This window comes from Fusarium oxysporum, chromosome 13 (genome assembly GCF_000149955.1).
Source record: "Fusarium oxysporum f. sp. lycopersici 4287 chromosome 13, whole genome shotgun sequence".
NCBI lineage: Eukaryota > Fungi > Ascomycota > Sordariomycetes > Hypocreales > Nectriaceae > Fusarium > Fusarium oxysporum.
In genome coordinates, this window is record NC_030998.1 from 485,774 (window position 1) to 505,493 (window position 19,720).

Below are 19,720 nucleotides of genomic sequence, written 5' to 3' on the forward strand. Positions count from 1 at the left end.
TGATATGGACGCACCAGTCTCTCGGCAGGTTTCCGGGAAATTGTCCGGGACAACCTCCGGGAAAGTGCCCCGGAAGAAATTGCATGGAGAACGCAGCCAAATGTTTGATTGCTTTATTTATAAATCGAATACAAATACCACAGAATTCAAGGTGCTATAATTGTCACATTAAATACTTTACTATCTTTCGCTTGTTATCATGGCTGACTCCAAACCAAGGGTCTACGTCTTGGACCCCTACCATCCAGACGCCATCGCGGCCCTGCAACAATCATCCGACATCAATGTCGTCCTCCCAACAGACCTGAACAAGAACCAATATGTTGAAAATGCCACTGCAGTCATGCTCCGCAGCGAGACTCGCCTAGGCGCAAATGAACTCGCCAAATGCAAGAAGCTGAAATACATCGTCAAGCAAGGCGTTGGCGTCGACAACATCGATCTCAAAGCAGCAGCTGCAGCGGGTATCAAAGTGTACAACACCCCGGGTCTGAATGGAGAAGCAGTTGCTGAGCTCACACTTGCATTGGCTTTGACGCTGTCACGACGTGTTGCTGAGATTGACCGTCGGACGAGAAATGGGGAGGCGATTGTGAGGAGTCAGACGCTGGGAAAGAGCTTGTTCAAGAAGAACTTGGGAGTTGTTGGAATGGGGAATATTGGGTTCGCTGTTGCTAAGAAGTGGGTTGGAGCTATGGAGGGCAATATCGTCGCTTATGATCCCTTCTCTGATGGAAAGCAGTGGCTTAGCACTTTTGGAGAAAGCAGATTTCGCCAGGTCTCAACACTTCATGATCTTCTGCACGCATCAGATGTCATAACTCTTCATCTTCCTCTCACCCAGGACACTGAGAACATCATCTCAACCGCAGAGCTCAACGCCATGAAAGATGGTGCAATTCTGCTCAACTGCGCCCGTGGTGGAATCGTTGACGAGGATGCACTGTTAACTGCACTGAAAAGCGGAAAGCTATATGGCGCTGGTCTTGATGCCATGGTGGTTGAGCCTCCGACTGTTGAGGCATACCCTGAGTTGCTGGTGTTGCCGAACGTTGTCTTGACGCCGCATGTTGGAGCTTCGACAGTTGAGAATCAGAGTCAGAGTGGTATGGCGGTTGCGGAGATTGCGATGGCGCTCTTAAGAGGGGAGGAGAAAGGGAATAGAGTAGCTTAGATGCATTAGACATTGGTTCGTCCTCAGTAGATCATATGGAATAGGGTGTTATGAGTACGTTTCTTCATACTGATGTTGATCTCATATAATTCGACATCCTCCAATAAGGTGACGTGCATCTCAGGATGATGCTGCGGAGTGGAGACCGCTAGCCCAAAGTAGATACAAGCTTTTCCGGGATCGGCCACTCCAACACTCACTTCATCTCGACCTGTCATCAATCTCACTTCAATGGCCAGGCCACGATGAGCCAATTTCATCCAGATCCCATAAGAACTAAGCGAAAAGTATATTGTATCTCGCAAGACTCATATGCTGGCAAACAAACAACATAATGCCCAAGACAAGGCGCGAGAGAAGAGAATCTCCGCCCCGCCCAAAGAAAACAGCCCGATTGACATGCAAAAACTGTCGTGCCCGCAAAGTCCGCTGCGATGGAGGCCATCCCATTTGCGGTATCTGTATAGCATACAATGAGACTTGCCAATATGATCGACCACCGCCTATGACGCAGATTCGTGCTATGGCGGACAAGATCGCTCAGCTTGAGCAGACGATCAAAGACCTTCAGAACAAAGATGGAACCAGCACTGCGCCTTTACAAGCTAGCGCGGCAGTTCTAGCAGAGAGCACGAGACTTTCAACGCTTGCAGATCCTCTTCCGACCATTGAGGTTGCGGACGGTCCTCTAGATACCGCCCGTTCTTACTACGACACCACTTCAGCAGTTCACGATCCCGGAGATACGCCATCGCAAGCAACCACGGGTCAAGTCACCGTGGCACACAGCCCTGAAACTCGCCAGCCACTACCTATGGAGACGCCAGAGCTGAGGTTCTGGGAGGATCAAGCCGTCGAGAGCGCAGCAGTTTATCTCAGCATTCCTCAGGATGTTATCCGACGTCTTTTCGCAACGCATTGGACGTGGGTTCACGCGAACTTTATGTTTGTCCCGCGGGCTTTGTTTCTCCGTGACGCCGCAGTCGGTGGGAAATTCTTCTCTCCGTTTCTGTTGAGCGTGTTGTGTTTGCATTCGACGCGTTTTAGGGAACGCCATTTGACGGAGCAATTACTCGCCAGAGCGAAACTCTTGTTCAGCCATGACATACATAATGAAGGGTCTATACCGCTTGTTCAAGCACTGCTGCAGTTTAGTGCTCGCGAAATTGGTAGAGGCTCTGTGTCGCAAGCTTGGCTGTACGGAGGAATGGCATTTCGAGTTGCCATTGATATCGGTCTTTTCTCGCTATCACCTGCAAGGTCTGGGGATATCATATGGACGCAACTCGGTCGGCATCTGGCATGGTCTTGCTTCTTCTGGGATAAAACACTGAGTCTGTATCTCGGGAGAACGCCGTCATTGCCTGAACCACCGAAATGGGACCCTGCTTTGCCCGATGATCCAGAAACCGAGTTATGGCCGCCTTATCCCATCCCCGACGATGAAGCACTCCAGAGCTATCAACCGAGACCGTCGCATTTGTTACTGTGTTTTGCATATACTTGCAAGATGAGCGTCATCATCAATGATATTCTTTTCAGTATTTATGGAAGTAAAAGAACGAAAGATGTCTTGGATTTTGTACAGAATACGAGAGAAAGGCTGCACTCCTGGCGTTCAAGTTTACCACCAGCTTTGCGTGTGGACTATCAAGCTCAGACATGCCCGCCTACACATTTCGTAGCCCAGCAGTAAGTGCAAATTGCCCTGACACTATCACCGATCTAACATATCTCCAGAATGCTATACCATACCACCATAATTCTACTCCATAGGCCGTTCCTAAATAACCCAGCTTGCTGGAAAGCATGCCAAGAAGCCTCTCAATGCGTAGAACACCTTCTCCAGCTTCTCGACAACACCTTTGGCTTCCAACGGTTCACATATATCATGGCTTACTGCACCTACACCGCAGCTACAGTCGTCGTGCAAGACATGAAAAACGGCAGGCCTGATACTGCCGAGCGATTCAAGATGTTTATTAGAGCTTTGAACGCCATTACAGTCAGCTGTCCTGGCATACAGCGTAGCATCAATATTCTGACAAAGGGACTGGGTACGGCTGTCGAGCAAGATCAAGAGATACAGCCAGCCGTTCCTGAACAAGCCCCGCAAATACCGGCTTTCCCCTATACCGACTTTGGATATATCTTTGCTGAAGGAGTGGATGAGACTAGTCATGACACGACTACGAGCTCAAATCCGTTCTTCAGCCTTGATTCTTTTCCTCAGTTGTGGTTTGATGAGTTCTCAGACAGTGTGTTCGATGAAGTGCAGGCTAGAAATTCGCTGTAGATTCTTTGTTTATATTTTGCAGTACAATATTCCAGATAAGGTTTTGGGAATCAGGAGCCAACACCAATTTGAGAACGCGCTAATTGATCAAGAGTTCGGCCAAAATCTATTAGACCCTGCAGAAAAATCAAGACATTCATATACAATAAGATATTCAGATCACCTTTGTCCGACTTCCCCTTCTCTCTAAGAATCTTAGGTTGCTATCTGATGTGATGAAGTACTCGTTTGATATAGTGATAATTGATTACCCTGAAGCTTTTGATGGATCTAGAAAATTATAAAAAGGGGGGGAGAAACCCACAGCAGTGGATACGCCCCTAGATGCCTTTCTGTACTAAGTCGCGAGCTTCGGCCATCTTTTCTGGAGTTTCTTTTCTCCCACTACTGATTTAGTTGAAAATCACGGAAGGTTCCGTATTCATGGACCCTCTTTCCTTTCTGGAGAGACCAACAAGCTCAACCCGGCTTCTGGCCCGTGCATAATCGCGAAGTTTTCGTCTCTCAAGTCATAAGCTAAAGCAGGCTGTTACCTCGAATGCGCCATGATATGAGGTTCGACTTGTGTTCATCTGGAAATGGATGGGCGATAGATTCAGGGCTCGTGCTATTCCTTCGGGCGCTGAGTGCTAACACGAAGACAGGAAATTTAAGCATAGGGATTGGGTTCACGAGAAGCTTAAAATCTTAACAGGAAAGCTCATCGTGAAGATTTAATCTCAATGATACTTTGTCAATCTATTCAAGATGAAAAATGGGGTCTTTTACAACGATGCCCTGAAAACTCTACGCCTGTCAATGCGACATAACGAAGAATTGCTTTCATCCCCTATTCTTTCCGTCATTTTACATAAATATTAGCTACAGAGACGAGTCCAGACGGATCTTGACTAATGGTGTTTTTAGCCTCATTCTTCACGTACAATATTGACTCAGTAGCGTCGGCCCGCTGCGCTCGAGTCATAGGTAGTGTGGGATAGTGGGATATCCAGAATCGCTAGCATCAATCAACGTTCAGCTACCCTATCAACCTTCATTTCTTCAAGCCACTCGGCAGTTACAGTGACATGTGAGAATGTCTGTGGCGTCGGTGCTGTATTCCCAACATCCGCGAAGCTCCGATTTGTGGCTTGCGTCTTTTCGCCTATCACGCGGGCAACTCATAAACGAAAAAGCCACGGGAGGGGGAAAGAAGGTTATCATCAGGCATTCTTCCCCGGGTCTCGAATTGATTCTACCCCAGGAACAGAAGAATGCAACGGTTACAACGGTGTGCTAGAGCAGATGAAATGCTGCGACGGAGATGGTGCGAGGAGGGAAGTGATATTTAATGCGAATTAAAGTTAAGGGATTCTTTATCTCTCATACGTGCTGATGCATGAGCAAGACGCCTTGTCCTTGAGCGGACGGCAACTCGGCTGCGCACCCACATTCCGTGGGCACTGATCACATTGGGAGACGGATCACTCGGTTAACTAGTCCCCCTCAGTCATTCTAGATCTTTGCCTCTGGCGTTTTGTCTCCTATCACCAGCCCTGCTAATTGAACACATGGCATGATGCAATCAGGGATTATGTGCATTAGCCCAGCCAGAAAATATCTTCCGAATGAACAGTCAGGAGAGACGATCAACAGAGTTTGTCCAGCTCATTCCAGGGAAACAGGGGTTCACATCCTGATACGAAATACCGTAAAGGAGGGCTGAAAATAAACCGCCCTAACGATTTACCCCGGCTTTTCAACCTTACCCCTTACCGGCAAGGAAAGCGAAAAATGCCTAGACCAGATGCCGAAGTCAAAACTTTAAATGCGTGCACATCTTTCCCCCTCATTTCTCCCCGTGAGAACCACGAGTCAAGACCGTACAAAACAGGATTAGTTCTGCGCTGCTTGTTTGACCAAGCTCGTTAGTTCGAAACCGATGTACCCAACCGTTGACGCCTCCCCATGGGTTGACTGCCACTTGCGGAGAACCCGTCACTCACTTGGCAGGATAGCCTGAGTACTGGTGTCGTCTCGCAGACCAACGAGCCAATCTCTTACCGCGGAGCGCACTGTATCCGACGCCATGGAATCAAGGGTATCCCTCTCTAATTTACAATGGTCAAAAACTAATCGACCTCTTGCCTTTATCGAAGGGGGTTATCGGGAACTTATGATATGACAGCGGTGCAGCTGAGATCCAACTAACTGGAAGGGAGGGTGATCATCGAGGCCAAGATCTTCATTTAACGCCATCAATGTCACATTGCTTTTTCCTTCTCTTTTTCCTTCTATTTTCTCCGACTTTCATTACTCGTTTTTCTTACCATCCATACCACCCTTTCGACGTTACTTTGATCGACAATGGCGGATGCAGCGGTGCCGGTGTTTTTCGAGCTCAGCTGGTCTATTTTGATGACCATCTGCATGGGAAATGTCCTGCTGGGATGTCTCGTCTGCGGTATCACCAACTGGACGCTCCTTGCCGCTGTGCCCATGTTGTCGTCAGCGGCGGGAGCTGTCGCCAATGGATTGTGCTACTATGTGTATTACCAGAAGCATCCTGCTATGATGCTTGCGATCGCTTCGGTGTTTGCTGATATTTTCTGGCTGGTATGATTGATGCGTTACTCAATTGGAGGTGCCGAGCTGACGGTCACTAGCTGCAAGAAGCCGGTCTTCTTTTCTACAGTTACATCATCCTGAAACGAGTCCTTCGAGGAACGCGATGGAGGGTCTTCATGTCGCTTTTCTGGTCAGGCATCGCCGGCATTTGTGTCGTTCGCGTCGTCATCATCACCTTCCGAGTCCGATCAATCCTCGCCGGCAATGAGGATCTCTTGGCTACCATTAACCATATCCACATCGCCTACTTCGGTCTCATCGCGTCGCTCGAATGTCTCAGCGCATACTTCCTCATCGTCCTTTTCACATCGGCCAAGACTTCATCTGCCGAGATTGCGCGCAATGGTGGTCTTTTCCAATACTTGGCTCGAAGCACAGAAATGAGAGTCGCTCTTCTGGCTCTGCAGGGCACACTTCGCGCAGTGACGCATTCCTTCAAGACGGCTGGTCAGACGGCGGAGAACATTGCTACCCAGCTGGACCGATTCTTCTACGCCGTCTTCTGTCTGTACTCCATGGTGTTATAGTAAGTCCTCCTGCATTTATCTATTTTGTTAGCCATTGACCTAACTTCTGCAGCATCGATCTTCTCTCTTCCAAACTCAAGTTCAACGGTACCCAGGATTACCCCTCCTCTCGCGATCGCTATGTCCATCAGAGCAGCCAACCTGGTCGCTTCACCTCAACCCAGAAGGATGACTTTGCCCAAAATAGAACAGAGCATGTCGTCGGTGTTGATGGCGGCACACGCACTCACAAGACACGAAATGATTCTACAGATCATATCATTGAGGGCGGTTCCTCACAAGGCGATGGGTCAATTAACCTGGAGGACATGGACCTCAAGGGTAATGTTATCAAGAAGACAGTCGAGTTCAGAGTTGTGTAGATTATTTCTCATTTTCGTTGGGCGTGTTGAAGATACCAGATGTAATGTTTAGTTCATTTTCAATCTCACTTTGTAGTAGTTAGATAGCGTATCCCAAGATTAATGATTGTTGATGACAAGAAGGATTTACCCCACAAAGTGATCGGCTCGGTTCGTGAGATCGGTTGATATCTTCCGAACCGAATGATAACTGACATGACAGTTCAGAGTCAGAAACACGATGATCCGGCAGAATGGTGCAAGACCCCTTATTCGTATCCACTGATCAGCACGCCCGTCTCGTGGCATCTTAGGGCCAAGCCATTTCCCTATTCGGGTTTTGGCAGAAGCTGAAAAGCCGGAGATTGTAGAGATCGTCAGCACTGCAGATCTAGAGAGCCTCGCCTGAGCTGTGATTTTGAAGGGTAATGGCCCAGCTGAGAGTATGCTGACAAGATAAATATGGCATCGATTTAAAAGCTGTGACTGGACCTGGCGCATTGGAAGACAGCAACGGCGGTCCATGGATTATTACGTATATAGTCTAAGCTATTCATCGATACTTAGCATATTTACATATGGCCCTAAAAGACTGCAATTATCTGACAAAAGCCTTAATATCAGACTTTTGAACTATACTTTCCTCGAACTCGTCTGCAAAGTTCCCCTCCTCCTGTCTTGACATGCCACTGGCCATCAGGGCAGGCAACCACTACCGTACTTCTTGACAGCCTAACCCGCCTCATTTGATGCACTAATTCCTTCCTCGCATTGTCTAAATACGCGCTTTTGAGCTTATACGACATCACACTAGCCGCCGGGGCAACGCCATCCATATCATACTTGATTGTATCGTCATAAATCTGCTTCACCGTCTACCAAGCCCAATTTCGAGGACTACCACTCCTAACCAGTGTATGTATTGGGTTTTGCTGAAGCTTGCGTTTGGCAGGCCTTGACGATCTGAATGGTGGTAGACTTCATCCTCTGTATCGATGGCGTGAGGGGCAAGACGTGCGATATCTGCAATGGGACTTGAGAACTCAAAGTCTTTCAGGTTAGGGTCCTCAAAGTCACATCCTTTGACATTTTAGTGAAGGGAGGCTTTTACAGCATGACCTTCAATGTTCCTGTAAAGCCATCCGCCTGAAGGCTCCGATTGCGCGAGCAAGTGTCTCGCTGTGTGGAAGCGCTACTTGAGTTACGCTTTGAAACATGATCTCTCTTCAATTGACAAGATGTAATCGTTGAGGCTTCCTAGCTTGTGTGGAGCAGCTGGTCTAACATAGAGCCCTTTTATCGATCGAGTGACGTTAGCGATGCCATTGCCCCCCCTCAGTCATGATGTTTGCTTCCAAGGGAGGTCTTTCATATGCCCCAGGAGTTTCGGGTGTCGATTTTTTCTTCTGTACGATGCCTTCATAATATGAGGCTCTATACATCTCGATTAGAGCTCAACTATCGTTGCCAAGTTTGCTATCTACCTTTCATCCGTTCGGCGTCCTTAGACATAGTATCAGGATTGGCGGTGATGGTGTTACTAAATAAGGGGTTTTTAGAGGTTCTGTGTCATCCGCACCGCTATGGTAATGAATTCCAAAGGAGTTCCTGAGTTGATCAAATTTGAACTGTGAAAGTAAAAACAAAAACTGCTCTTGTTACTAAACCTTTCCAAAAACGTTGCGTCCAGCGTCAAGGCATTAACATCAGCAATTAATTTAGGTATCGCTTATCAAGTATGTCGGGAACAGCTTCTAGTAGTGTGATATTGACATTGTAACCGCCGTTGCCCCGAAAAGGGCTTACAGCGGCTTTAAGATAGTAGATTCATACCGTAAAAGCACTGTTATTTGTGTTCTCCAGGGTAACTTTGGATGCTACGGATTGTGCTTATACCCCATGCCGCTTAGTAATAGTTGTCTGAACCAAACCTCCGAGCCAGATTCGAAGCCACTCATCAAACTAGACCAATTTGAGAAATCGCCTTGGGGCCACCTCATAAAGCAGGCCATCGGAAGACTTCCGATTTCCGAATTACTCATCTGGAGTCGAATGCGCTAAATTCCGGGGTAACAGGTGGATCCTGCAGGTGATCTGATCTGGTAGTATGGGGTAAAGAGATCGAATAGAGTCCAGCCCTTTTTTCCCCAAACTTCGACGTCTTCGACGCGACTATTTTTCATGCTTCACACCTGAGCGCCTTTTTTTTTTATCGCCGTACAAGTAGACATTGAACAACGCCATATCATACAGCTTGAGAGGCAGCATAATCATGAGCCCGCCTAGCACTCAGCCAGAATTCTCATGCGAGACGTGCAGTCTCCCATTTCAGCGCAAGGAGCATTACCAGAGACACCTACGCACTCATACAAAAGAGAAGCCGTTCACATGCTCCGAATGTGGACAAAGCTTTGGTCGCGTGTAAGTAAGCCCTGCCGACTTGGTTGCGACCTACCTACCTATGCCGCCTGGGAGCTGCACCAATGCTGACCGCTGTAGCGACTCTCTTGCTCGTCATCATACAACCCTACATCTGAGTACGGACCGTCAAGACAGCCGTGATCGCCCAAATGATCGCCGTCGAGTATCGCAAGCTTGCAAGCCGTGCAGCACATCAAAGGTTAGATGCGATGGCGAGCACCCATGTCAAAGATGTCGGCAACAAGACAATGATTGCTACTACGAGCCTCATGCGAAGCGAAAAATGTCAGAGGCTAGTTCTGACAGGCCAATCAGCAAGCGGAACCGAGAAAAAGCCCCGGTCAATGTTGAGGCCATGGAAAGCATCAATGTCAACGTGAATAGCAGGAACTCGCCGCTCTCACCGCCCGCGACCGTTCAGGATAACGGCTCTAACAAGACCAGCTATGCTGAAAACTACATGTCGCCGGCTCATGATCCATTCATCGAGCTATCCAAGCCCGACGACCTCAATGCCAATATTCAAGCAATCGATCCCCAGCTTGATGCACAGCATAGCTCATCTATCGGATATCAAAGCCATCAGCACGGCCCCAGTGACATCCTCTTTGATACTGACGACATATTGGCAAAATTCAACTCTGCAAATACAATTCCGGCACCATTACCCTCTTTGTTATTCAGTGATGCCTTCGACACTAACGGATGGCTCAACTACGGCGCCGATCAATCATTTGCGCCCCTCTTTCTCCAGAACGATGCATCTCTCGACGCCATCAACGAACTCTGGTTCGACCACGCAGGGTTCAAAGCACCTCAGCAACCTATCGTCTCACAGCTTACACCAGCCTCTTCGATGGTCGATCAATCAGCCGTGGCAGAGTTATACAGCCGCAGCCACTCCCCAGCTATTGATAGGGATGCGGTTGAGCCTAGAGAATATGTTGCCGTCTCAATCGAGTTAGACGCTCAGCTTAACTTCCCTGACCTCTCACACCTGACGGCCGAAGACGTTGATCATGAGAATTTGGCACATGTAGATGATATCCCCGAGGAAGTGTCCAAGAATGTAGCCGACGCAGCAGCAGAGATACAGAACGGCGGTAACTTCCCGCATTTTAGGAATCTGGCTATTCCGCCAACGCCAGTGCTAAATGCTTGGGTCCAGCTGTACTTTGAGTACTTCCACCCAGTTATGCCTATTCTGCACAAGTCGACCTTCTCCTCGTCTAAACGTCATTGGCTTCTTATCTTTACAGTGGCCGCAATCGGTGCGCACTTTTCAAGCATCAAAGATGCCCAGGCATGCTCGAGGGCAATGCATGAGACTATTCGACGACAATGCTCAACCATGGTAAGTTCTAGATGACGCAGAATGAAGGACCCGAGGCTCATTGAAAAAACAGTGTGAACGTCAAAACTCCAACGGAAGAGAGCTTTGGATGTCGCAGACTATTCTCCTGAACCACATTGGCCTGCTCTATGGCGGTGAGCGGAGGTCTCTCGAAATTGGCGAATTCCTGCAAGCATTGCCCGTAACACTCGGAAGACGAAAAAGGCTTTTTACAAACATGTTTCCCGTAGACAAGTTTGCTCAGCTGCAGTTACCGCATGCTCAGAAATGGCAAATCTGGCTGTTAGACGAAGAGCGGCGACGGGCAGGCTTTGCTATCTGGGTGAGTCTAATGAACGAGATATCTCGCTAGTCCATACTGAGTCTTGAACCATCTAGCTCTTGGATTCTGCATTCAGCGCGCACTTTGACCTGACGAGTCTTATGAGGCTGTCCGAACTGCAGATATCCCTGCCTCAGCCGGATGATCGTTGGGGTGCATCAACGGCCCAGTGCTGGGCCAACTTTCCTGCAGTTGGTAAGCTGAAACCTATCATAATCTTTCTCCGAGTTACTGACATAAGGAGAAAACTCTGGCTCTGGTGGACTTCCGACGATGGAGCGTGTCATCTCCGAAGATAGCTGGCGATTCGTATGGTCCAAAACCAACACCTTAGGCAAGCAGGTTATGCTGCAGCATCTCACCAACGTCATCAAGGATAAAAGTGCAGACCAGCCTGGCACCCCGGGCTTCTCATACCACGACAAATTACTAGCCTCGAATGTCTTGACTGATTTTCTGAATCTGATCGAGACCGACCAGATGGAGCAATCAATTGATGAAGCCAAGGCATCGACAACACACAAGATCATGGCGCTAACGGCTTTGATGACACACAATACTCCGGTCCAGAGCCTCCTTCCAACGACTATTCGATGCATATACGGCAAACTCGACAATAAAGACTGGGCGGCGATCAGCGATCGCTGGAGAGGAGCGTCCGGGCAAGGAAGGCTTGGATGCTTCTACGCATCGCGCATCCTCCACGTAGTACGGTCAAGCCGGTCATCGCACTTTGGTACACCAGTCTCGCTTCTCCAGGCTGTGTTGGTTCTGTGGCTTTACTCAGCGCTTGCTGAACGTTACCGTGATGGGTTTTTGTTCTCGCGCACGGCTCCAGCTGTGGTGCTTGGCCCGAAGCCCCTGGACCAGATGGAGACTAACTCTTGGATCGAGATGGGGTGGAGCCGAGTCAAGTTACCGGGAATCGGCAATCTGCTTTGTGCAGAGGGAAGAACTAAGCTGTTGGACGATGCGGTGGTGCTTATGAGATCGCTAAAAGGTTGGGGGATTAGTAATGCATATGCTCAGATCTTGCTGCGGCTGCGAGCGAGTGAGACGGCTAGTATGGCCCATGGATGATTTCAGGGTGGCTTGAAAAGCTCACAAGCTACAAGCCTTATTGTGAGCATTTACGGAGGGGCTTATATATATTCTACATGGCTACAGTAAATTCTACTCATCTGTAGCTTAGAAAACCTATTATGCGACTTGATCATCATTCTAATAACGCCATGTAGCTTGCAACGTGCCATTGGATAGTGTCAGGGCCGTCGTGGCTGTTTCACGGGTGTCCATACTGCTGCACGCTCTGGTGATCCATTATCTGCATCCCTATCAAGTGAGCTATCCTTGCAGTCACTAGAGAGAACAAGAATGTCCATTTAAAAGACAAGTTGTCAGTTGAACAGCTGTCTCATGACATGCCTGTCTTCCCGGCTCCGTCGGCTCCACAATCGATTGAACTCGTTCCATTTCCGTAATTCCGACGGACTTGATGGGATCTACCTTGACATTTAATAGCTCATCGACATATTAAACCTTAATATTTGCTTAAATGAGTTGATCGCCGACCCGATCGTGACTCTCATTCGCAAACCTACCTCTTGCACCGCTTGACCAATCTTGACCAATATGGCGCCTACCGTTCTTGGAATCGTTGCATCGACTCGCACTCAAAGAGTCCTACTCACATTGGAAGAACTAGGCATTGAGTATGACTTCAAAGTCGTAGATCTCTCAAAGGGACAACACCACGTGAGTCAGAGCACGAGCAGCATTGAGGCTAGCAGCTTACACATACACAGGATCCTGAATATGTCAGAGATCATCATCCCTTCGCCAAGGTTCCAGTGTTCCAAGACGATGGAGTCGAGATTTTCGAGTCTAGAGCCATTGCTCGATACCTCGCCGTGAAGCACAAGTCGCACCTTGCTCCGCCTAGCGATGGTCCGGAAGCTTTGGCAGTATTCGAGCAAGCTGCTAGTGTGGAATATGCCTATTTTGAGCCGGCTGTCTCTGCTCTAGGATTCGAGCTAATTTTTAAGAAGTAAGATATTCAAAACATATTCGAAGTCTTCTGAACGGGGAACATTCTGATTGACCTATGGCTAACTAGGCTGTTTAAACTCGGAGACACCGATCAAGCGATAGTTGACCAACAGAAGACCGTGCTCAACACGACGCTGAACTACTATGAAAAGACACTCGAGGCTCAAGAGTATCTGACCGGAAAGGTTCGTGATTTGCAAAGCACGCGTAACACCCGTCAATTATTGACCCATTGATAGGACTACAGCCTCGTTGACCTCTTTCATGTCCCCTGGTTAGGATTTATTAGGAACCGATTGCAACTTGGAGAGTTGATCGACTCTAGGAAGAACGTGGCGGCATGGGCTGAGCGCATTAGCCAGCGTGACGCATCAAAGGCGGTTTCGGCCAAGGCAGCCCAGCATTAGTTAACTTTAGAAGGTTTTCATGTGAGAATACAATAGACAAGACAGATTACAGTGTGCAGAAATTTGAGATGATCATGCCGATGCGGTCGTGAAGATAAAAGCCTGAAGGCATTAGGTTAAAGAGCAGGCCTATAGTCTGCCCTACGTTAAATATGTAGCTGATTGCTGCCAATAAGGTTAAACCTTAGGTGGCTAACACATATGATAGGGTGTCCTGCGTCAAGAAAGTCTGCTCATGGCATGAGACTATAGAGTGCAATATAATGCTAGTCTTTTGAAGTTCTTTATTACTGCCAGCCTCCTAAATAATCATACGAAACAATGGATTGTGGTATGTAAAGGAAATGGATTCAAGGCTGGATCACTATCGCTCTCAAATCTAATTTCTATTCACCCTCGCTTGCCTGCAAACGATACGCTAGCAGGGCCACCACACCAGAGCCTCAGAGTCCAACGCAACCCTTGCTCAATCATTCCTCGGCAGGTCAATAATCTGAACTTTCTCTACCAAAGGGCCCAGCTCTGCCACGACAGTGAGGTGGACTGGATCTTTGAGGGCGTAGTAGTCCCTGTCTTCAGGGCTGTCGAATTGGATGACGAATGCATGAGTGATACCTTGCTATTGTTACTATCAGCGATCTTGGTCGCGGTTGGACATGGTCAGCAGAAGAGGGGAGACACCACCGATCGAGAGTAATATGAACTGTCTTACCTGTAGGCCTTCTGGCGCGCTATCAGCGCCACCTTGGATGGATTGAATGTAAGGCTGTTTGGACTCAGGGTGCAAGCACTTTTCCCTCATCTCTTGGATCTTGGCGGACACCTAAAGATAAGGTCAATAGTTGCCCTGAAAGACGCGGGAATTGAAAAGTGACCTTCTCGATGGCATCGCTGCCGGTGTCCGGCTTGAACTGAAACTGGACGACACGGTTGATACCCATTTTACAGGTGGCGATGTATAGCACGAAGGTACTTGTGAAAGGGATTGTGTGGGTGCCTTGATACAATGATTGCCAAGTAGGTTGGCGGTCAGTTCTGTTGTGAACTATTGAATTTAAGTAGCGCGTGAATGATGCTCGGAAAGATGGTTGAATTTCCGATTCCCCCTTTCCCCGCAAGTTGTTGTCGCTTTCAACGTGGAGCCGACAGATCGTGGGGAAATCGTTGTCCGCTAAAGTGTACCCCAGATTATCAACCCTACAGATGAAACCTTTTGATCTCGTGACCTCTAAGTATTGATGGCTGGAAAAGTTGCCAATTGTCTGGCGTTTCTATTATAAGCCTTGTGCTTCTAGAGATACTATAGATAATAAACATGTGGAAATTTGAGTGATTGTCGATTTTGAAATGGTAACAACCGATATCTATGTAATTTACATGCACTACAACGATTCAGGGAGTCTATAAACAGTTTCAAATGACCCAAGGTTGGTGTCTAACTTCCAAGCTTTATTGAGTCTAATTAGCATAGCCTTATATTGCACTCTTCCAACCAACTCGTTTAGCATGCCCCAAGCCGTAGTGGGGTATCCGAAGTGGTACCCGCGCGCCAGTCCTCTGCAATCACGAAACTATTTATGATAATACACCTCCCTTTATCCTGCTCAGCAATTCATCACGACAAGTTGTTCCGAGTCAATATCAGCAGTACACACAAAATGGATTCCGCAAGCACAGAAAAGGCAGAAGTGTCGAGAGTGGAGAATACTAGCCGAGCCCCAAGCACCCCAACAGGTCAAGAACTGCGAGACCATCCAAAGGTGAGCTGCCCCTTTTACTCCCTGTCCGACTACTAATAATCACCTACAGACATGGAATCGGAGCCTCAAGCTGATGGTCCTGGCCAACCTTTGCTTCATGGTGTTTTGCGGTAACTTCTATTCGGTACTTTCTCCTCGATTCGCCATTCCAGACAAGCTTGACTAACCTTGGTGATTCAACAGGCCGGTATTTCTGCTGGGTTGACCCCTCTCGTATACGACTTTCACAGCAACTATGACAAGGCCGGTGATATCGTCGCGTACTCTGTGCTATGCATTGGCCTGGGCTCATTCATATGGATTCCGACCGCTGTGGTGATTGGGAAACGACCCGTCCTGCTAGCATCTCAGATAATGTTCATGGCTGGATGTATTTGGTGCTCGCAAGCAGAGTCAATGAACAGCCTTCTCGGGGCGCGAATCCTTGGTGCCTTCGGTGCTGGAGCAGTCCAAGCTGTTGGTCCTGCTGTCGTAGGAGGTAAGAAATCGCCCCCTTGATCTCAATGCCAGTCAACTTCTGACGCCTCTTATAACAGAAATATTCTTGGAGAAGAACTACTCTAAAGCAATGGGCTTGTACGCAGTGAGCCTCTGTATCGGAGCTCAGGGCGGACCTCTTATCGCAGGCCACCTGATCGAAGCCAAAGGATGGAGTTGGTTTTTTATCCTCCTCGCTATTCTTAGCGGTTTCAACTTTCTTACGCTGGCTTTCTTCTGCCCAGAGACTGCTTTCAATGTCGAGATTGAGGCGGGCGCTACTAGTGCTGATGTCGACGCCGATATTCTTGACCAGACCACCGGGTTTGGTCGCACCCAGAGCTCGCTCACAACATGGAAACAGAACTCTTTTTATTTGAGACACCCGCACGTGAGAGGTGGTGGCTTGAGGCAATGGTTTCTTTCGTTTTTGCTGCAGATCGAATTCATGTTCGATCCCATCGTGATTCTCTCTGCGGGTATGTGGGGAATTGTGTTAGCTTGGTAAGTCTCACAGTCTCTTTGCAGCAAAATCCATTTCTAACTCTGTACAGGGTCGCAACTATCTCAGTCATCTCCAACCAACTGTTCGCGATGCCCCCCTTCCTCTGGGGTCCTGCTGAACTGGGCAATTGGGCATGCACGAGTCTAGTCGGTGTAGCCATTGCCTTTCCCATTGCTGGACCCTTGACCGACACCGTCTCCTCGTTTATCGGCCGCCGAAAGGGCAGACATATGCCTGAATACCGACTCATCACTCTGGTGGTCCCATTCCTGTTCTCTTCATCAGGTTTGTTGCTGTTTGGCTATACATACACAAAGGGGTCTTATGTAGGGCCAGCAGTTGGTTACGCCATGCAAGCTGCTAGCCTTATGCTCATCCCCACCTCTGTTCTGTCCTACGGTATCGATAGCTACCCTTACGATGCGGCTGAGGTAACTGCTTTGATGAATGCCGTCACCCATATCATTCCTTTCGGGCTGACGAAGACGGCTTCCAATTGGCTTGCCAGGGTCGGTGTGGAGAAGATGTTTCTGCAAATGGCGATCATTCAGTGGGCATTGCTAGCTGGCTTTACCATTGTGCTGCTGGTATTCGGACCGTGGATTCGTGTCAAGGCCGCTTATGTTCACCATCATTATGGCGCCAAGAGATTTCTGTAGTGTGGATGGGAGTGGACCTGAGCATCAGGGTAAACATGTCTAATGGAATGGTCCTCTTTAGCTCACTCTGAGCTTTCAAATAGTCCATAGCTCAAGTTTGAATGGCCATTATCTTAACCTTTGCAATTGTCTTCTTGAATATCTGAGATGAACACCGCTACCTCAGCTTAATTCGGCTATCAGAAAGGATTAAGCTACAAAGTCAAACCCGTGTTCACTTTATGTACCTCCTGCTCAAGATCCTAAACACACGTCGGCAAAATCACCACGCATCTTATAAGAAATTCCTAAGCAAACGTTCATACTTTCTGTCTTACCAAACGGTGCGACTTCTCTCATCACTCTGTAGGCGCTTAAGTATTACGAAGATGGGCGATGCTCATGGGAACTGCGATTTCGGGTAGTCAAGATCACTCTCTCCTTGGGCACTGTAGTAATATTGGCAAGAGGAGATAAACAGGGGCTTTATCTGCAGTCAATGACCCGGAGTATGTAGCAAAGCATTACATACTCTATTCTCACTGTTATTTGGTTTCTGTTTTGCCAAGGAAGAAGAGATATAGAACATCAGATATTGGTTTCAGATTGAAGAAAATTGAATAGCATGGATTGACCCGCCTAACACGATCTAAGCCAGAGGGTCCAGCAGAGGAACCACTAGATGACTGTCAGAGTCGGCCCCAATATGAATGGTATGACGACCCTTGTTCGCATGAGCAGCTCCGTACAAGAAGTCAAACTCCATGAAGCTCATATAGTGACCAGAAACCTTCAATGTCAAGTACTCTCCCTCCTCAAAGATGATACCAGTCGGCCAGATGGGAACCTCGAGCTTGGCAACAGTGCCGGCAGGAATAGCCTTTCGACTCGTGTTGGTGTACTCAGGCCAGTCACCAGTGAATCTCCCAGGCTTAGGTGTCACCTTTGTGACAGCATGACTACCTCGTAGGGAACCTGTAGGACCCAGGTATTTCAGGAAGCATGTGTCTGCAGCTTCTGTATGCCTGTCGACAGGAGGAATAAGGTCCTTTAAAGGAACGTTCATGTTGACTAACTGAGTTCCTGAAGCATCCTGTTTGCCCAGTTGAGCGAAAACATCAATCTCATCATCGCCGTCGTTGGAGATGCTGACGTTGAGCCACGAGTAGCCAACGAGCCATGTCTTCTTGGTAAATTTGTACCTGAAGAGTACTTCCTCGCCGCCTTCAAGAGGGTGCTTAGGAAGGTATGCTGCATCATACGACACAGTGCTTGGATCCTTTCGCGAGGCTGCTTCAAGCTGCTCGCCTGGACCGAGGTAAAGCTTTGTGTGCTTTGTGTTAGGGATGGGATATGATTCGAGGGGAATATTGCTGATGTTGGGCTGGTTCGGGTCAGAACTTAAATCTAGATTTGGATAAAGACAGAAAGCAGCTTACTAGATTGAACCCGACAAGAGATCCTCGTACTTTCTGGGTGCTTGGCCAATCGTTCTGAATGCCTTTGACGAAATAGTCGTAGAACTTGTTCAGATCGTCAACGCTGTCAGGATGATACAAGTCGGACCATTCCTGTTTAGCATGAATGCGGAGCCTATAGAACCATCAGTATTCGGTTCCCAAGGCCAAGTTGAAACTCACCATTTATCCTTGGAAGAGATATCATGATAACCACGGATAGAGCCAGTAGTATGAAGAGCCGTCGAGAAGCTAGCTAAAACATAAGTAGGGACCTGGATTTTCTCGAGCTTCACATTCTTGTCCTCCCAGTAGTCATTGAACAAGGGATATTTCTCCAACATCGAGATGGGAGCCTCAGCAGCATTGCGACCAACCATCAGATCCTGTAGGAGCTTCCACATCGCACTGTAGGGATACGGCACGCCACCACGGGCAAGAGTGTCGCGATAAAAGTCCGCATTGGCTTCCCACGGAGCAATAGCGGCCAGTGAAGGAGGCTGCTGAGAAGCAATCTGCCACTGAACCATGGCGAGCCAACTGTTGCCGCCCAGGGCGACTTTACCTGTGCACCACTCAAGCTTGGCAACGTGTTCGATGGCATCATACCCGTCTTGGCCATCTTGGTTGCCGACCCATCTGATCATGTTAGCTACATCTGTAGTATCCTGCTAAGGAATGTTTATGAACTTACGGAATAATTCCTTCAGAGTCCCACGAGCCTCGCAAGTCCACATTAACGATTGCATATCCCCTAGCTGGCCAGACAGCAGGGTCCAATCCTTCGAACTTCTCATAACCGCTGACCTGATCTTCAGCCACACCGAACCGACCAGGAATCATTCCAAGTCCATGAGGGCCTAAAGGTTGTCAGAAGATTCAACACTTTATGTGCATCAGGGCTAACCATTTCCAGTCTTGCCATAAGGACTCCAGATGAGAACGGCTGGAACCTTTTCGTCAGTCTTGGGTCGAAAGACATCAGCGTACAGCTTGATGCCGTCGCGCATGGGAAGAACAATATCCTTCTCGAAGATAGTGTCGACTTCAAACGCCCTGTTTGCCGGGGTCCTCTTGTGGCCTTTAGGCAAGACTGTTACCGAAGGGTTAAGGGGGTCATAAGGACCAGCTTCTTTGGCCCCCGGGGCGATGACTGGGGTCACATCAACATCGAAGCCATTGATCCTGAGCGACATGATACCGGTGTTTGAGTAATACAATGATGGTCTTTCTGAGAATAAGCTGCTGTATCAACCTTCGTCGTATGAATAACTACCTGACTTATAGAGCTGCAGCTGATCTGCCACTATCGCCTCTATTCTGTTAAGTCCGTTAAACTGGATCATTCTGCATCCACAAGCGTGGGGCCGCTAGGCGGGTGCCAG

At 48.3% G+C, this 19,720-nt stretch overlaps 8 protein-coding genes across 9 annotated transcripts; 6 read left to right on the plus strand and 2 right to left on the minus strand.

Moving 5' to 3' along the window:
* Nucleotides 1-199: 199 nt before the first annotated feature.
* On the plus strand, nt 200-1,174 carry FOXG_12055 (uncharacterized protein; the record flags this gene model as incomplete). Its single annotated transcript, XM_018391785.1, has 1 exon — nt 200-1,174. One exon carries the CDS (start codon nt 200-202, stop codon nt 1,172-1,174), a length of 975 nt encoding a protein of 324 aa, XP_018250506.1.
* Nucleotides 1,175-1,389: 215 nt separating this feature from the next.
* Nucleotides 1,390-3,642, plus strand: FOXG_12056 (uncharacterized protein). The gene is made up of 2 exons (XM_018391786.1): nt 1,390-2,866; nt 2,915-3,642. Exons 1-2 carry the CDS (start codon nt 1,509-1,511, stop codon nt 3,468-3,470), a joined length of 1,914 nt encoding a protein of 637 aa, XP_018250507.1. The 5' UTR covers nt 1,390-1,508; the 3' UTR covers nt 3,471-3,642.
* A 1,594-nt stretch (nt 3,643-5,236) lies between these two features.
* Nucleotides 5,237-7,096, plus strand: FOXG_12057 (uncharacterized protein). Its single transcript, XM_018391787.1, has 3 exons — nt 5,237-6,065; nt 6,116-6,603; nt 6,657-7,096. Exons 1-3 carry the CDS (start codon nt 5,817-5,819, stop codon nt 6,964-6,966), a joined length of 1,047 nt encoding a protein of 348 aa, XP_018250508.1. The 5' UTR covers nt 5,237-5,816; the 3' UTR covers nt 6,967-7,096.
* Nucleotides 7,097-9,103: 2,007 nt separating this feature from the next.
* Nucleotides 9,104-12,219, plus strand: FOXG_12058 (uncharacterized protein). Its single transcript, XM_018391788.1, has 5 exons — nt 9,104-9,366; nt 9,445-10,720; nt 10,773-11,042; nt 11,099-11,237; nt 11,287-12,219. The coding sequence occupies exons 1-5, from the start codon at nt 9,218-9,220 to the stop codon at nt 12,120-12,122; spliced, it is 2,670 nt and encodes an 889-aa protein (XP_018250509.1). The 5' UTR covers nt 9,104-9,217; the 3' UTR covers nt 12,123-12,219.
* A 384-nt stretch (nt 12,220-12,603) lies between these two features.
* FOXG_12059 (uncharacterized protein) lies at nt 12,604-13,559 on the plus strand. The gene is made up of 4 exons (XM_018391789.1): nt 12,604-12,797; nt 12,848-13,089; nt 13,159-13,276; nt 13,331-13,559. Exons 1-4 carry the CDS (start codon nt 12,675-12,677, stop codon nt 13,496-13,498), a joined length of 651 nt encoding a protein of 216 aa, XP_018250510.1. The 5' UTR covers nt 12,604-12,674; the 3' UTR covers nt 13,499-13,559.
* A 168-nt stretch (nt 13,560-13,727) lies between these two features.
* On the minus strand, nt 13,728-14,622 carry FOXG_12060 (uncharacterized protein). Its single transcript, XM_018391790.1, has 3 exons — nt 14,374-14,622; nt 14,211-14,321; nt 13,728-14,117 (listed from the first exon to the last, which is right to left on the minus strand). The coding sequence occupies exons 1-3, from the start codon at nt 14,437-14,439 to the stop codon at nt 13,965-13,967; spliced, it is 330 nt and encodes a 109-aa protein (XP_018250511.1). The 5' UTR covers nt 14,440-14,622; the 3' UTR covers nt 13,728-13,964.
* Nucleotides 14,623-15,156: 534 nt separating this feature from the next.
* On the plus strand, nt 15,157-16,899 carry FOXG_12061 (uncharacterized protein; the record flags this gene model as incomplete). Its single annotated transcript, XM_018391791.1, has 5 exons — nt 15,157-15,258; nt 15,308-15,382; nt 15,442-15,736; nt 15,795-16,239; nt 16,290-16,899. The coding sequence occupies 5 exons, from the start codon at nt 15,157-15,159 to the stop codon at nt 16,897-16,899; spliced, it is 1,527 nt and encodes a 508-aa protein (XP_018250512.1).
* Nucleotides 16,900-17,527: 628 nt separating this feature from the next.
* On the minus strand, nt 17,528-19,673 carry FOXG_12062 (uncharacterized protein; the record flags this gene model as incomplete). 2 transcript variants are annotated; one of them, XM_018391793.1, is made up of 6 exons in its annotated part: nt 19,612-19,673; nt 19,243-19,562; nt 19,030-19,195; nt 18,519-18,974; nt 18,318-18,471; nt 17,528-18,262 (listed from the first exon to the last, which is right to left on the minus strand). In XM_018391793.1, exons 2-6 carry the CDS (start codon nt 19,529-19,531, stop codon nt 17,528-17,530), a joined length of 1,800 nt encoding a protein of 599 aa, XP_018250514.1. In that variant the 5' UTR covers nt 19,532-19,562; nt 19,612-19,673. The 2 variants fall into 2 exon arrangements, with proteins under 2 accessions (XP_018250514.1, XP_018250513.1); XM_018391792.1 differs by having other exon boundaries at nt 19,243-19,673.
* Between the last annotated feature and the right edge of the window lie 47 nt (nt 19,674-19,720).

Bases quoted from the DNA above. Each gene is read 5' to 3' on its own strand.
- FOXG_12056 (XM_018391786.1), top strand. From the start codon at position 1,509: ATGCCCAAGACAAGGCGCGAGAGAAGAGAATCTCCGCCCCGCCCAAAG. The intron at 2,867-2,914 runs GTAAGTGCAAAT...ACATATCTCCAG, and splicing joins ACACATTTCGTAGCCCAGCA to AATGCTATACCATACCACCA.
- FOXG_12057 (XM_018391787.1), top strand. From the start codon at position 5,817: ATGGCGGATGCAGCGGTGCCGGTGTTTTTCGAGCTCAGCTGGTCTATT. The intron at 6,066-6,115 runs GTATGATTGATG...GACGGTCACTAG, and splicing joins TTGCTGATATTTTCTGGCTG to CTGCAAGAAGCCGGTCTTCT. The intron at 6,604-6,656 runs GTAAGTCCTCCT...TAACTTCTGCAG, and splicing joins CTGTACTCCATGGTGTTATA to CATCGATCTTCTCTCTTCCA.
- FOXG_12058 (XM_018391788.1), top strand. From the start codon at position 9,218: ATGAGCCCGCCTAGCACTCAGCCAGAATTCTCATGCGAGACGTGCAGT. The intron at 9,367-9,444 runs GTAAGTAAGCCC...TGACCGCTGTAG, and splicing joins GGACAAAGCTTTGGTCGCGT to CGACTCTCTTGCTCGTCATC. The intron at 11,238-11,286 runs GTAAGCTGAAAC...TGACATAAGGAG, and splicing joins GGCCAACTTTCCTGCAGTTG to AAAACTCTGGCTCTGGTGGA.
- FOXG_12059 (XM_018391789.1), top strand. From the start codon at position 12,675: ATGGCGCCTACCGTTCTTGGAATCGTTGCATCGACTCGCACTCAAAGA. The intron at 12,798-12,847 runs GTGAGTCAGAGC...ACACATACACAG, and splicing joins TCTCAAAGGGACAACACCAC to GATCCTGAATATGTCAGAGA. The intron at 13,277-13,330 runs GTTCGTGATTTG...ACCCATTGATAG, and splicing joins AAGAGTATCTGACCGGAAAG to GACTACAGCCTCGTTGACCT.
- FOXG_12060 (XM_018391790.1), bottom strand. From the start codon at position 14,439: ATGGGTATCAACCGTGTCGTCCAGTTTCAGTTCAAGCCGGACACCGGC. The intron at 14,322-14,373 runs GTCACTTTTCAA...CCTTATCTTTAG, and splicing joins GCAGCGATGCCATCGAGAAG to GTGTCCGCCAAGATCCAAGA. The intron at 14,118-14,210 runs GTAAGACAGTTC...TAGTAACAATAG, and splicing joins GCGCGCCAGAAGGCCTACAG to CAAGGTATCACTCATGCATT.